At 38.2% G+C, this 16184-nt stretch overlaps 1 protein-coding gene across 2 annotated transcripts in view; it reads right to left on the reverse strand.

The window, feature by feature from the left end:
• Nucleotides 1-14962: 14962 nt before the first annotated feature.
• Nucleotides 14963-16184, reverse strand: part of spata5 (spermatogenesis associated 5) — a 107266-nt gene continuing 106044 nt past the window's right edge. For both annotated transcript variants that reach the window (XM_044126464.1, XM_044126462.1), the window contains one exon: nucleotides 14963-15259. In XM_044126464.1, the coding sequence (XP_043982399.1) occupies nucleotides 15080-15259 (180 nt within the window). In that variant the 3' untranslated portion in view covers nucleotides 14963-15079. The remainder of the gene's footprint in view (nucleotides 15260-16184) is intronic.

Genomic DNA, 16184 nt, shown 5'->3' on the forward strand with positions numbered 1-16184 from the left:
CTTTGAGAAGTGGGTCAGAGCAGCTGAGAAACCCACCATCAGTCATTTCTGGCCGCTTCAAGTCACATCACACAAACAATGGCACTTCATGGGTAGGGGCTCGTCTTCCTTCCTGCCTGGCTTCCTGTCGATCGTTCTGCCTGAACTGGCAAACTCAATGTGTCCCCCCTCCACCACCCTTTAGTCCCTCATACCCACTCCCGCTCTCCACGCCACCTCCTCCTACCCACTCCAGCAGTCCTCTCTTCTTCCTGAATCAAACAGCAAAGCTGGTAAAATGTGAGCAAAAGAGGGGGCCTGACAAAGTGACAGAAAAGAAATTATAAATGACAACAACACCACATCTGTGGAAGTGGAACATACCAGGTCAACAAGCAGGGGCTATTGTCATGTAGATGGAGGAGGCGGTGGGGTGTGAAGGTATTGAAAGTACTGTTTGGCACCTACAGTGCAGTAAACGTTTTACCCCGCCTTCACCTCCAGCTCCTTTCTGATGCAAGAGCCTTGGAAACAGATTGATAGTATCGGTGCATTTCCTCTGCACAGAGCATGACCTTTACTTCATTAATGGCTGACCGTTGAACATCCAAGGCCACAATGCTCACAAAAGAAAGTAGGAAATCCTCCTGTGATGGATTACTTTGATGAAAACATAGTATGAAAGGAATCTATTTAATTGCTTACACCTACAGTTTACATCCTCTCATCACAAGAATGAGTGTTATTTTATGGTTTATTTCAACTCTCCTTGCATTGGGATTGATGAAAGAATTTTTAAATGTAAGACAAGTGGACAAGACTAATGTTTTTGAAGAGAGGTTTTATTGTTTGGAGGTTTTGGCTACAATGACCAGAAGCTTTTTTGGAAGATCAGGTGAGGATTTCAGATCTAAATGCACTGAATCAGCTGTTCAGCAAAATGACGGTTGTATAGTGCTGAGGGTCTACTTTGGTGCAAGTATTGCTTAGAATGGATCTAATTATGAAGAATGGCTTTTGTGAAATTCAAATCAAGAATAGAGCAAAATATAAAAATCCTTTAGGAAATCGGAGCATGTAGATTCACAAGAAAGTAGGAAATATGAAAACAAACAAAAAAAAAAAAACATTAGAGAGTACAGCGAGGACAATTGTACAACATGAGGAAAATACACGACTTTAAAGTCATTGAAATAGTATTCTTTGTTTCAGAGAAATGTGTAACTGATTAAATTTTTTACAAATGTACATGTGCATGTGTATTTGTGCATAAAAAATAGCAACAGATTATTTACAAGAAATGTAAAAACTCAGTAACAACATTGTTTTTTGTAAACTCGGGATCAGTTGTGTTCAAAGAGGAAAATAATCCAAAACCTTTTTCTATATATATATAAAATAGGATAATGTTGAATATCTGGAATGGCACTTCATGACCCTCATGGCAACCTAACTAAAAACGTTTGCACATTGCCTAAAAGTTGCGTCTGTGCAAGAAAACTGACCAATATAAATGAATTCCAGCTAGTCTGCCAAGAAAAGTTTCTCAAAATATCCACCAGAATGAGAATATGCATAATTTTTTTTTAAATCACAGAAGTTGCATGTTGTATAATCAGCCAACCCTGAAAATGAAGGATTCTGTTGTTAATATGACAATGGAGCTAAAAAAAGAATGTGAAGTCATGTCTTTAGCATATAACTTGTCAAAAATAGCAGTAAAACAAATTTCTGCAGCATGTCTTAACCCCTAACCTCTGCAATACTGTAGACTCTTTAAATGTTAGAAGAGTGTACTTCCTGAGGATGCGAGATAGCTTATCTGCAGCAGACCTATTTAGGTCACTTGTAGTTCAACATGTCTGCTGCACAGGCAGAGGAAAAGTAGCAACCTTTAGCATTAAGAGCAACAGTTTCATCTGCTCAGGATGATTTATTATCATTTTAATGGCATCCTGACAACTTTGCTATCAGCAACTTGAATCACAGATTACGGGCGGAAAGTCATAAAGTCCAAAGAATACCTGAGAGCACTAGGACTGACATCACCGTGTTAGTCTGCGGACAAGAGGGAAACCTACTGACAGGGGTAGACAGATGGTAATTTGTGTCTGTTTGTTTTCTGAGTTCCTCTCAGGCTATAATTTTAGATAAAGTTCATTCATACAATTTACGTAACAAAATGTTCTCTTCGTCTGTCCTTCAAGTGTCATGGTGGATTTTTTTATGTACTCCCTCTTATAAAGCAGATTTGTAATATTTTCTCGGTACACTGATGGTGTTTGATTAATATATATACACATTTGTTGTACAACACAATAACATTCTCCTTTGATCAGTTATACCAAGTTAGAACTGCTCCACAGAGACAGCGATATCCCTAAATCACTATCATCATGTAGCTGATAGGAAAGAATGCAAAACTCAGAGTCCTAGTCCCCTGGCATGAGATGCAACAAAATATCACTCTGACCTTTAAATGATCATATAAAAGAAAGGAGTACTGAGAAAGGGGGATTTTTTTCCCTTTACTGCAGGCGTTCAGTCTGCCTCCAGTGAGAGCTCTTTTAAAGTTGCACCTGTGCAGCATGGTGGGGGTAAGTCTGCAGGCTTGATGTGGGCCCACTGTGTTCTCAACCCCCTCAGGAAAGGAAAGTGTTAGAAGGGGCTTTGTTGTCTGCTCTTGCTACACCTCATATATATTTTAAAGGGACAAACACAAAAGAGCAGTCTGGCCCTCGTTGTTTATAAAAATCAGCGAGGTGGAAGGCCTCTGATATTCCCCTAAAGGTAAATTAAGCGTTTCATTGTGTCCATATTTCAACATGAATATGAGCCTTCACCATCGCTTTATCGCCCACAGTAGATGAGGCACTTCCAGACAGCTGGTTTCACTTTTTTGCTCCTCTCATGCTTTTCTTTTGTTCAAAGTCTACCTCTTTTGATTCATCCTGAGTAATGGTGTGAGATTCCCTTTATTCTTCTCACACGTCTTCCACAGCTGGTCGTCCTCTGAGAAGGACACTGGAGCAGCCACGGATTAGGAACTGTAGGCCTGTCTACACGATGGCCACAGATTTACATTTGCTTTTTAAGTAACCAGCTATCTGTACATGTTGTCTACCTGCACTCTAAAATGCTGCTGTTTACCTATACTGAACATATATCACTTTACAGTATGTTTTGGAAATGTTTTTTTGGTGTTTTCTGCTCATTTTCTGTAATTAAACATATTTATTGTAGAAATCAGTGATCTTAACACTTTCATACCATTATAATGAGGTCAAAGATCGTTAAATATGTTTGGAATTTGAATCTGTTTTATTATATTTGACTAAATTATACACAGTAGTGTCTTAGCTCCCCTCTTTAAAAAGATTCATAGCACTTTTGCATGTATGTACATATATAATGCATGTTTCTCTTTTTGAGTTAATTCACTTTTCCATTCCATGTCATGGTTAGAATTCCCTGCCTAGGCTCTGAATATTGTCTTTAAGGAAGGAAAGGTTAAAAAATGGATTTTTCCAAATCTATTTTGTATTTCTGCTTTACATGAGAAAAATTTCTGCTACTGGTGTTTAAATGAAAAATAAATGATTAAATAAGAATGGTTTGAGACCTGCTGGACATATAACATTATATTTCATGACAATCCTGTCTACTCTAGTCTTGTTAAGTTTAGTTCAGTTCATGAACAGTGCATTCACAACTGAAATAAGTCTGCACCAAAAGAAAGTCCAGCTGGTTCCAATTAAATATAGTTCTTCTCATTCTCATGTTCTTATGTTTCCTCACCTGAACTGGACTGAACAGCTTTACTGATTTGAATTTCACCAGATTTTTCAGGTATTAACTTGAATACTATTGCAGATATGTGATTATGTCCAGGAGTCTCCACTGCCACTCGACTGCCTCCAAAATAAACTTTTTTATTTATTGTTTAAAGAAAAAAACAAACCAATTTAAACTGGATCACTTCTTGATACAAACTTTCTATTACTTAAGATACGTTGGTACATTGAGAGACTTTGCTACCCTCAAAAATATATTTTTCCGACAAGATATCATGGATGATTACATCTGACTCTGTATTTTATATCAAATAGCTAGCGTCAGTGGTCCACAACTAAACAGAAGTTGACATGTTGCACAAGCCTTTCTCTATTTCTCCCCTGAGTCTGCACACATCCTATGAAGTGCCAATCATTCCACAGCTCACCATGTCAGGGTCTCGCCAGGCCCCGTGATGGACAGGTTTTTTTCTGTACAGAGGTGTGGTCTGCAGGAGTCAAGCTGAGTTGTATTATTGGGGGACATACTTAATAAGATCTACAGCAGGGAAAGTGCCGGCCCTTAAGGTTCGATTTCCCCTTTGGCATAATACCGCCTTTGTGGGGCATGGAGATAGAATCACACCTCTTGCAGAGTCCTAAATTGAAATGTAAAGGAGCGAGCTGGGTGGGAAAAGAAATGATTAAATTATGTTCAGAGGGAAAACTTCCAAATCCTGCCAGTAAGAAAAACATTCTTTCTACGTCACATTTGATGAGTTGGTGTCGTTTTGATAATGATTAAATTATAAATCATTATTATTAGCACTCTTAGCGCCTCGTTAAACCTCTTAAATACTCCTCCATGTTCAAAGCTGAGGAGAAAACAAAAAAGAAATGGAAAGAAGGTGATTCACTGATCCAGGGTTGTAATTCCTTGACACATTTCTTGCAACCACTGCTTGATCTTAAGCCCAGAATCAACAACAGATAAGCCATTTCTGTGTCTATTTTCTTTGATCTAGAGTACCCCTCCTTCAGCCTCCCCCAGCCCTCGGGGGTAGAACTCATACGGTTCTTGTTCTGGACCCTCGTTCTGGATCTGGTGCTGAAGACCCTTGAAGAAGGGAAAGGGGGCCCTGCTAAACAGATGCCTGAAATCCTTCCACTGGGCCTCATTCCTTCACCGTAATAGACTGTCTGTAAACACATGATGATATGATTATGAAAAGTATTTTTAAAGGATTTCAATGCTAAACTACCTCCATCTGTAGTTTGTGCCTCTTCGTCCATACACCATACTTACATAGCATGTTAGTGTGTTTTAATTTTAAAAAGCAGCGACTTAAAATACCCTAAAAGGAAGAGAAGAGTCACATAAGGTCAGTTCTTTATGGAGGTAATCAGAGTTCTCTTCCTGTCTATTCTTGTCCTATTCACAGAAGCTGGCCTTCTCTCCCAAACTGAAACTGGACACCCGAGGGTTTTGTTATGGGTTTACAGCTCCAGAGGACAAGGAGACAAATAAGCCAAAGAGGGGAAAAGGTGGGGTGTGGGGGTGCAGCGTTGCCTTTGGTGTTGGAGCTCTGCTGTAAAACTGACATGGAAAAATACTTCTGAGGTTTGTGTTTTTAATAAAAAAAAAAAATGGTAGTTGCATTGCATGACTATGTTTATAGATCAATTAAACTAGTTTGAAAAGAGCTAACCCACGAAAGAAATAGATGCAAACTGTGAAATTGTGTCATTGCATCCTGTAGAGAAACTACTTCAGTTTGATCCAAGTTCATAAAGTCTGCACAGTCAAAAGGAGACAGGATTTATCTAACTGTAATTCACTCACCTGCAAACGTTAGGTGGTCTGCTTGGATATTTCACCAATCTTCCTACCTAAAATGGCAGGCTGATTTTTGTGAAAGGCCTTTCAACAGGGTTGTGTTCAGGGTTATTCCAGAAGTTTTAATGTTTGATGTTTGGATCATTCTCCTGTTAGAAAACCCATTTGTGACTAGGTTTCAACCATCTGACCCACACAATCTCCCTCAGAAGAGAGGACATTAGTCAGATTATGCAAAAACAACACCATTAACACCAATGCCTTCGTCCAGATTGAAGTATGTTAAGTCAAAATTCAACATCTTATTACTGATGGGAATTCTTCCCTGGTCTCCAAAGTCAACAGCTTCAAGCATTACTTATATTTTCATTTGGCTAAATGGACAAAAAATGCATTTGGGGGAAAAAAATTACAGACAAGACAAAGATTGATCTGTTTGGTCATTTGACAAGAATAACTTTCAGGGAAGTTAAGGTGATGTTTTCTAAACGTAAAACCGCTGTTCCAATTGTCAAGCATGACGGTGGCTGCATCATGCTGAGGGGCTTTTCTAGTGTCAGTGAAACTGGTGCAATTCAAGCAGAGAGGACCGTGTCCAGATTCACCTTCATATTATGCCAATAGAGTCGTAAAGCAGGAGCTAATTTAGTTGCTTTAATTGATAAATAAGCAAACTGTGCATAGATCAGTGACTGACAGACTTTTTGCTACGGTTCCTTAAAAGATCAAATTCGGTCCCTGTTGTTAAATGTAGAAAAAAGAAAAAGTGAGAGAAAAAAATCTATTCAAGAAACCAAAATATTAAATAAATTAACTAAGATAAAGCCAAGAAAATCAAACATAGAATACAAAATGTTCCTCACTGTGGAATGTAGAATGTAAAAACGCAAAAAAACAAAGTTACAAAAATGCAACAAAATAAATACCCATGGACAATTTTCTCTCCTAAAATGATGATGATTCAGGCAAATAAAAAGTTGGTACAGATTTGGCATCCTCACCTCCCTGGGATCAGAACTGAGTGTTCATAGAGAAACTGGTATTTCACAGGATCAAGGCCGGCCTGATTTGAAGCTCAACAAGAGGTCATAATATGTCAGCAGGCCCACCTGTTGGACCACACAGCAGACTCAAAGGTCTGCTGATAGTGTAGGAGATTAAAGTCTATCTATCTGTGTCTGGGCAGGCTCTTAAAGGGCGGTGGGGGTCATCAAGAAAGGGAGGTGAAGGAGGCTTTGAGGGTCGAAGGGTGAGCATCCGGCAACTGGGAGGTTAACCATGGCACTGGGCATGGGGGTTGAAGCGTTGGGACTTCCAATCGGTCACTGGATGAGTGATGGGAAAAAAAAAAAGAAAGTCCCTCATGACCCCCACCCTTTTGCTCCCCAGCCGAGAAGAGTTGGAGGGGACTAAAGCCCCCTATTGTTGTCCCCTCACATGGGATCACCAAGTCCCTGGCAGGAGGAGGAGGATGGGGGGGGGGCTGGAGAAAGGATGGCGCTGTTTTGGGAGGGGGTGGGTATGGTGTGTGTGAGTGTTGGGAAGTAATGGGGGGGTTGTCCTGCCAGCTCAAACACAATCGTGTGATAGGACTTGGCCCTATCTAATCAAGGGCAGGAGGTCACTTCCGAACAACTGGGCAATAAAAGATTATTTCCAGCCACATAACAGAGGAGCCGTTGAAGGGGGAGGGGAGAGGGAGAGGGGTGGGACTGAGCAACAGCAGGATGGGGAGGGGGGAGAGTGACTGTCTGTGATGAGAGGAAGTGAATTGAAAAAAGCCAGCAGACGGGAACCATCTGTCTGGATGCGTAGTCTAATCTCAGAAAAAAGAGGGAATGATGTGGGGGGGTGGGGTGAGGGAATAAAGAAAGGCCAAGCTTCCTCCTCTCCGTTGCCAAATCCGTCTGTCTTTTCTTGCTGTGTACCTGATGTGCATGTGGGATGCTTTTTTTGTTGTTGCTGGTTGAGATATCAAAGGAGAAAACGGAACAAAAGTGGGCACAGGGGGACTGGAATGCAGAAAACACATTTTTAAAAAAAGGCCCCTGGGGTCCTTAAAGAGGAACAAGGACGTGATTTTTCAGGGAAAATCTTGGAGATAGTTTTTAACTGGGAGAGAGGGATCTCGTGGTTCTTCTTCATCAAGGTGATTTATCTACGATGCAGGCTCTTATTTTTATTTATTTAAGATGAAGTATTGTCAATACTTTGATGTGCAAAAAATTTCATACCCCAAAAACTTTACTTTAATTGGATTTTAAATGACACGGTAAGACAGTAAGAAGGAAAGAATTCACAGATTATTTTTCCCCTTTTTTACCATTTATCTAAAAAATTTGAATGTTTTCATTTGCATTTTGTATCAATTTTTTCATTCGTTCTTCGCAAAACTGCTTAAGCAGAATTAAATTGCATGTGAAGCATTTGTGAACAGTAGTCTTTTCTGTCCATGCACGAGTGAAGAATCTCCACATGATTCTACCACCACCGCATGTGATGCTGTGATCAGGATAATATGTAGAGTTAGTTTTCTGCCACATAAATCTGCTTACATTTAGGCTTTGATTTTACATTTTTACATTTTACATTTATTTTTTTTTATTTTACATTTTTTACATTTTGATTTTACATTTTAACTTTGGTCTCATTTTAGCACATTCTTCAACACAGTTTTTTTGTTCTTCACATAACTTATGATAAACAGAAACATGTCACAGGTTTCTTGTAACAATGTCAACTTTTTTTATTTTTTATTTTCTTAACATTTTATAATAAGGCAGCCATTTTTTCCCATTACTGCTTCTGTTTTTCCCCAAACAGAAGCAGTATCATGGCTGCAGATTGGAGACCCGTGTTGTAGGTCATCACACCTGAGTTGTGGATCTCTGCAGTGCCTCCAGAGTAACCTTGGGCTTCTTGGCTGCCTCCCTAATTAAAATCAAATTCAAATTCAAACATACTTTATGTATCCCAAAGGGAAATTATAGGTGTCGTTACAAGTTCTCTTTCCATCTTCAGATGATGGATTGAATAGTGCTCCATATTGTTTTAATAACTTGAGCAGGCTTTAGGCTTCTCCCTGACCTCTCTGCTGCGTTCCTTGGTTTTCTACATGCTGTTTGTTTACTAATATCCTCTAACGAACCTCCAAGGCCAGAAACAGAACAGCTGTACACATGCATCCCACATTTCTGGAATTATTTTTGAAAGAACATTTGAAAGTCATGAATTATTTTACTTCTACAACTTTTAGTTGGTCTATAGTATAAACTACTAATAAAAACCCTGATGTTTGTTGTTGTAATTAGTCAAACTGTGGAAGAGTGTGTGAATACCAAAAGGCACTGTATCTTTTCAGCGATTGTTCACACATTTAGGAATCAGAGCCAGGAACTTGAACGCTGCTGTTTACAACAGTAAGGCCAACTGATTGAGTTAGCTTACAGCTACCCAGCTGAGAACTAGCAAAGACATTTGTTACATCACCTTTGCAGACACTTTGAGTCAATAAATGTGATGAAACAGAAGCAGTTGATGACCAGCAAAGACAACATTCAATTAATTGCCAAAGGATCTCTGTAAATGATTGCTGAGGGTCGTGTGCTGCTGTGTTGATCTTCTCTCTCTGTGATTACCATTTGGTCCATGTGATCTTTGGTCAGGAAACTGACCCACAATCAGATGCTTTAGAGACTGAAGCTCTGGTGAAACACCTCCATCCTAAATAGCCCTTGACACCTGATATAACAGCAGTTTGTCCCTGAAGGCTCTTTAAGGTTCCAGGGGAGGGAAAAGGCTGAGTAAATAACTGTTTGTCCTCTTACATGCTGATGAACAGGAAGCAGCTGGAAGCTAATTGTTGTTTTGGGCTTGGGATGAACCTAAAAATATACTCACAGTTTGAACTATTCCACTGCAAGGTTTTTATGGAAACTTTTCATTAAACTAATCATAAAACTTTCCAAAACATGACTTTTTTAAGTCATGTTTTGGAATTAATTCCTAATTTTTAATCATTAGACATGCACAAGACTTTATTGGAGTTATAACAATAAAAGTCTATTTACAAGTAATGCTTTTTTGAGAATCAAAAACAGATCTGTCTACTTGCTTTTAGTTTTATATCATCATAAAAAATGTTATTTTTGCATTCGTCTCCCGTCGTTTATTACATCTTAACAACTGCGTACCCATAACCATATTTCTCCATGGAAACACTTGACCATTATGCACTTCTTATATGAACTAAACAAAACTCTGTCATAGATTTTGCTTTGAGAGTTATTTCTAATAAAGTAGTTCAAGGTTTAAGCCCTAGGTCAGAGTCACCACCTCCTCAACAGTTCATACTCCTATTCCATACCTGCGAGCAAACCGGTTTACTCTGACGAACCATTGTGCATCATTTATTTCTCTTGGTAGAATATTTTTGCTTATTATTTTCCAACAATTGCGTATTACAACATATTTCCACTGGTTGTGGTTGCAACCACTATGTGACTCTCATGAAATATGACAGATACATCCCACCCAAGTAACTGAAAGATCTCTGGTTGGTAAATAATATTTGTTGAAGCCATATAACCATATTTTCCTACAATTATATATGACTAAAATTAAAATTTTCATTTAAAAAAATTACTTTAAATTGTCAGTTGTTAAGGCAGGCTTAAAATGACACACCATTAGTATGACACAACCTCATGGCAGACTGCCACATGTCCAAAAATACAAAGTGGTGAAGAGAAAGAGTGACAGAACAAGTATTAGAATGTATAAATCCTTGTAAAAGATCAATAAACTGTTATTTATCTGGTTGTTAATGAAGATGAAGTTTAATCTTGTTGTTCACCAGGATTAAGTCAGATTCTGCAGATATGTAAGAAAGCATCAATGTCGAAAATGTATTTAGCAATAACCATTTATAGAAACTTCTTACTGGAGGTCTTACAGTGAAGCAAGACCAAACACAGGAGAGTTTTTAAGTCTGCTTTAAATCAAAATAGTTCTTCATTGATGTCAAAATAAAGCTGACTAAAAAGGAAGATGATGAGATTCCTTTTAAACTGACAGAGGCAGACTTCTTAGAGAATAAAAAATGTTCTTTATTACGATAATAATATCTGACAGAACTGACTCTCTGTAGTTTTGGGGAATTTTTTTGGCATCGTTGAAAGGTTTTGTGGGGCTCATTGATCTTATGTAAATCCTTATAAGGGAAGTTATAAGGCAAAGATAAGTTTCTGTAATGTTTATAATTTTTGCGTGCAGAGCATTTATTTCTGATGTTTGAAAGTAGATGAACTTTTGGTCCAGGTTTTATCAGGACCTGTACCGGAAATAAAATCCTTACCCAACATTCCTCAAACTTTCTGTGACGTATTCCTCCCCCACAATAGAGCAGGTTATCTGAGTAGATAACTTCCATAAACTTTGGTCTAAAAAAAAAGACAAACTTTCCTGTTAAAACCCCTTTTCTAGTGTGTTTTGTTTTTTCTCTTCTGATTACAAAATTCTATTTATACGCTGTGAGGGGAAATAATGAAAACCAGATGAGTGTGGGGAGGAAAGGTGAAGTAGGCCTTTTTGGTGTTGAATGTTGTGGAAGACGATGACTGTTTATATCCTGCCTTGCCAGCAGAGATGCCCTGGCTAAGAAAAGGACTGCCCCTGTGAGGATGTGTGGACTGGAGGTTCCATCGTGACTCATTTGGTAGTCATGCATGTTTGTACTTTGGTAGGCCCCCTGAAAAAACCCTAAAGCTGCAGTAATGGACCAGCCAAAGCTGACAGCATTACGTGGGCGTGTAGAGCTGCCAAATGTACCGGTACTCTAAAACAAGTGCAAAAACGAGGAAAAGGGGGGCGATGTCACTGTTTGAGTCACATTTCAGTTTTTCACATACAGTGGAGACAATAAGTACTGAACAACTTGAGCTTCTTAAGTTTTTTCTTTTGTACTTTCTTAAATTATATAAAGTCTGAGCTCAAAGACTCAAAGACTGCCCCACACATAATATTCACAATATTAGTACACTTATGGGTAAAGTGTGGTGGCAGGATGAACATCCAAATCCATTTTGGTCTCATCTGACCAGGCTACACCGCATCCGCTCCTGATTCATTGGGCAGATGTGGAAGGCCGGCCGATGGAAGAGAGAGGGCGCGCTGAGTTAAGGTGGAACGGGTTTTCCATTCTGAGTTGAGAAGGAGGAGGAGGAGGAGGACCAGGCAGCGGCAGAAACAACTACTTTCCGATTGTTATGATTAATGACATGAATGAGGTTAATATGACTAATAGTTATGTAATGAGCGCCCCGGGTGGTTTATTTATATTATCCTTCTGCTAATATTTGCTGCATAATTTAAACATTTTTAGAACTTTTGTACCAGCTCTGGCATTTTTTTAAATTTATAGTTCTAATACATACAGAGTGATATTAAACTTTAATTTCTGTTCATTTTTACGTTAATTGCTTACAAACTAATGAAATACCGAGATGTAAAAGTGAAAATATTACAAAAATGATTACAGAAGCAATTTGTCAGGTAAAGTAGTCCGCGCACAGATGATGCTAATAGAAAAATGTGTGGAAGGAAGAAGTGTAATGTATTTTAAAAAGGGGTTTTGGTAATGTGACTACTGTGAAAACATACTGGTTCAAAACATTTTTTTTCCTTCTTTTTTTTGACTTATGTTCATCATAATGCTATGGTATGAATAAACATTTGCTTTAAATGGATTTTAAAATCAAACAAATGTTATTTTTGATGCTCAAAATTGTAATTAAGATTAGCTGTAATTCCTGATACAATATCTAGTATCAGTCAATATTTATATTTAAGATCCATTTACGTGGAAAATGGGCTGAAAATTTGCCATTGATGGGATTCTCCATGGGATATATAAAATTTTTACTATAAAATATTTTTCAACAGAGTAGCTGAAGCATATTGTGATTACAAAGGAAATAATTTGGTTTATTTTTACAGATTGAGTGAGTTTATGTCCATTGTAAGGTCAATGAGGTTCATATTGGTTGCCCTGTGCTGTCTTGATTTGCATATTATTTTTTTGATCTTAATTTATTAAGATTACCATTACTAGAACCAAAATGAACACCCATATGGGTAGCTTAACAAAACGTTGTAGTGATTCTTTTAGTCAGAAAACCTTGCTTCCTGGCAGACTTCTACATGTTCCCAAGTCAAATTAGCCTCTCACAATATGGCGGACACACTCATGCATGTTTGAAAAAAAAAAGCACAATGTTATGTCTACTCTTCTTTGTCTGTGACTGGGATACTCCATCTCTTAGAAACATAACAAGTATGGCTAAGGAAGAGGATCAGCTTGAGCCCACTGCCTCTTGTGATGTCATCAACCCAAACACACAAAAGATTCAATCTGAATTTTCTTTTTCGGACTATTCAAAAGAAAAAAGAATAAAAAAACGTTGCATTTTTTCAAGTCTCACAATGAAAATCCAAATTTAATCCCCCAGTTGTAGTTTTCACTGTCATGTTCTCTTTAAACAGCTCAGACTTCATTTGCGTGACTTTCCCAACATATTTATGGAGGAACACATCAACAGGATGTCTTCTGAACTCCTCTGAATGTTCCCGTTGCGTATTCATGCATGTCATTAGAGGAAGTGAAGTTCCGTTAATGTGCTGATTTATTTTTTTTTGCATGAGGTGGAAATGGGTTAGTCTGAGACCACCTTAAGAAAAAAAAAGCAGCCCTGCAGCCAGGGGGAAAAGACTCTGCCCCCCTCTGCGCCTCTCTGCTGCCACCAGCCCCCTCCCCTCGCTCCTCTGTTCCTGACTGTCTGCTTTGATTGGTGTCGCGGATGCGCTACATCCGGATCCATGAGAAAAGGAAGTTCAATACAAAGTCAATTTATCCCATTCAAATGGAAAAATCAATAGATGGATGACCCCGGGCGCCAATTCGGGTCAGCAAATGCTTGGGGAACAAAACACACACACCCACACACAAAAAAAAAAAAAAAAAAAAAAACAACATAAAAATGCCTATAGGCTTTAAGCTGAGAGTTGAAGCGAGTTTGTGGCGCAGTAATGAGTGGATGTAAAAATCCAGCCTCTTGGTGATACTGCAAATCCCGCGACAGATGGCCGCCTCGATCCCCACTCTTAGTGGTCGGAAGTGCGGACGGAAATCTCACGATTACAGCAATTAGCCTATTTTCCACGTATGGATGAGATGAATATACCAGCCGTGACCGTTTTTCTCCCCCGCGGTTCTGATCTGCAGCTCCACGAAGCAAAGTTTAGGAAGCAGAAACGCACCAGGAAGTTTGAGCAGGTTATTTTTTAATTAAATGCATTAAATAATTGCGTATGAGCACTTAATAAAAAAAAAACACACAGAGTGTGTGTGTATATATATATATATATATATATATATATATATATATATATATATATATATATATATATATATATATATATATATATATATATATATATATATATATATATATAATATTTTATATTCTATTTCATTTATTGGGAATGTATTGGTACCAAAATTTGCCTACTTTAAAGAATATACTTTATTTGGATTTCATGTAATAGACCAACAGAAAGTGGTGAAAAGAAAGAATGTATTTCAGTAGTAGGAGCTACATGCGTTTGGGTTCAGAGCCCCATGTCAAAACTTTAGAGAACTGCATTATGTTTCACTTATAGTACAGTACTTCTTTGTGATTTTAATCTGTGAAGACTGATATAAATAAACTTTATTCACTTATGGTAGCAGCTTTTGTACATCTCGAGGCTAAAAGTTTGCCCGCTGTTTATTAACAATTCAATAACTGAATTTTTTAAGCCTCATCATAGATTCTCAATTGTATCTCAGTCTGGATTTTCACTGGGCCATTCTAACGCTTGTATATGCTTTGATCTAAACCACTGTAGCTCTGGCTGTAGCGTTGTTATCCTGCTGGATCCCAGTCTCTAGGATTATTATTACAGCCCCCTGAAAGATTTTTTTCCAGGATTCTCCTATGTTTGCCTCATCAATCTTTCACCCTGCTGGAGAAAAGAGTGATACTGGCATCACCATGTTTCACTGTGGGGATCGTGTGCTTAGGTTGATGGCAGTTGACATTTTATTTTAATCATACCAAATGTAAGTGACACAAATGCAAATGCAAGAGACAGTTTTCAGATTATATGAAAAATGTTGAAAACTATGTACTACCTTGTCTATCAGATAAAATCACAATAAAAAGCCCTGAAGCACTTTTGCAAGTTACTGTAAAGTACTATACAGCATGGAATTTTGGAAATATTTTTCTTATCAAACAAAAATATTGTCACAAAAACAGAATTTCAGAGTTCATGACAGTCACAAAATATCCAGTTTTATTTTGTGTCAATCCATTAGGATCAAAATTCAATACATAGAATGCAAGTGAAGATGTGTGCTACTGCAGTGTTAGAGTCCAGAGTGGCGTTGTCAGAAGAAACAGAAGCCGCTGTGCTGCTGCTGATAGCTGACGTACGACTGGACGAGCGAGTCGGGGATCCGAGGCTTCACCGTGTTCAGGGCACTTTCAAAGTGTCTGGCCTCGATGTGTGCAGCTTTGATGTCCTCCTGCAGGGCCAGGAGGGCGGCCTCTCTGCATACTGCTGTTATCTGGGACAGGAAACAGACACAGACATTCAGCTGTCAGGCTGAGCGGTCAACTTCACCACGTCATGTGATCGACTTCACAACACAGAGCTGCGGTTTACAGCAGGCATGGAGCTATAAAAGGCTGAGCAACAAACAAAAACATCCAGTTACATCCAGTTAAATGTGCTAATATTAAAATCTAATACAATAATTTAATTTTGCATTTAATCATTCAGATCTACATAAACAATATTTATTAGATTGATTCTTTAAGTACACATCGCTTTGATCATCAGATGTATAGATGGAATTAAAGAAAGAAACACATCTTTGTCATCTTCATACATACCGGGATTTGAAAAAATTACAATTGCCTTCAGAAGCAACCCTAATTAGAAAATAGACTCCCCCTGCGTTTCTGACTTAGTCTCCATATTAGTGAACAAACAGCACCAAGAACACCCAGGAACACACCTCCAGTGTGAAGTGGAGTGAGGTTACAGAACTGGAGTTCTATAGTGATTTTCTAGGCTAGACAACTCAAAGTGCTTTACAACACTGACACATTCACCAAACTGCACTCACTATTGTGCACAGATTTATACAGCCATATGCAGAGTTGATGTTAAGTACCTTGCTGACAAAATCCTTAAGCTAAATTGATTATTTATTTTTTTTTTAAAAAAAAGCTAAATCTTTTCATTTCCATGAATGAAATGAAAATTAAATATGAATTTTCTTCTGCATGCCCAAAAATAGTCTTGTGTGTTTAGAAAACAGATCTGTAAATCATTCCAGATTTGAAGTGTAAAATGGGTCTTTAAACTTAGCTAAAATTAAAGAAGAGTTAATTTTAGATCTAATTGTTAGGCTATTCTCAGCAAAAAGAACAGGGCAACAATTACTATTTCTTCAACAATATTTCCAGCCTCTTATGAACTCCTTG

Source organism: Gambusia affinis, linkage group LG09 (genome assembly GCF_019740435.1).
Source record: "Gambusia affinis linkage group LG09, SWU_Gaff_1.0, whole genome shotgun sequence".
Lineage (NCBI taxonomy): Eukaryota > Metazoa > Chordata > Actinopteri > Cyprinodontiformes > Poeciliidae > Gambusia > Gambusia affinis.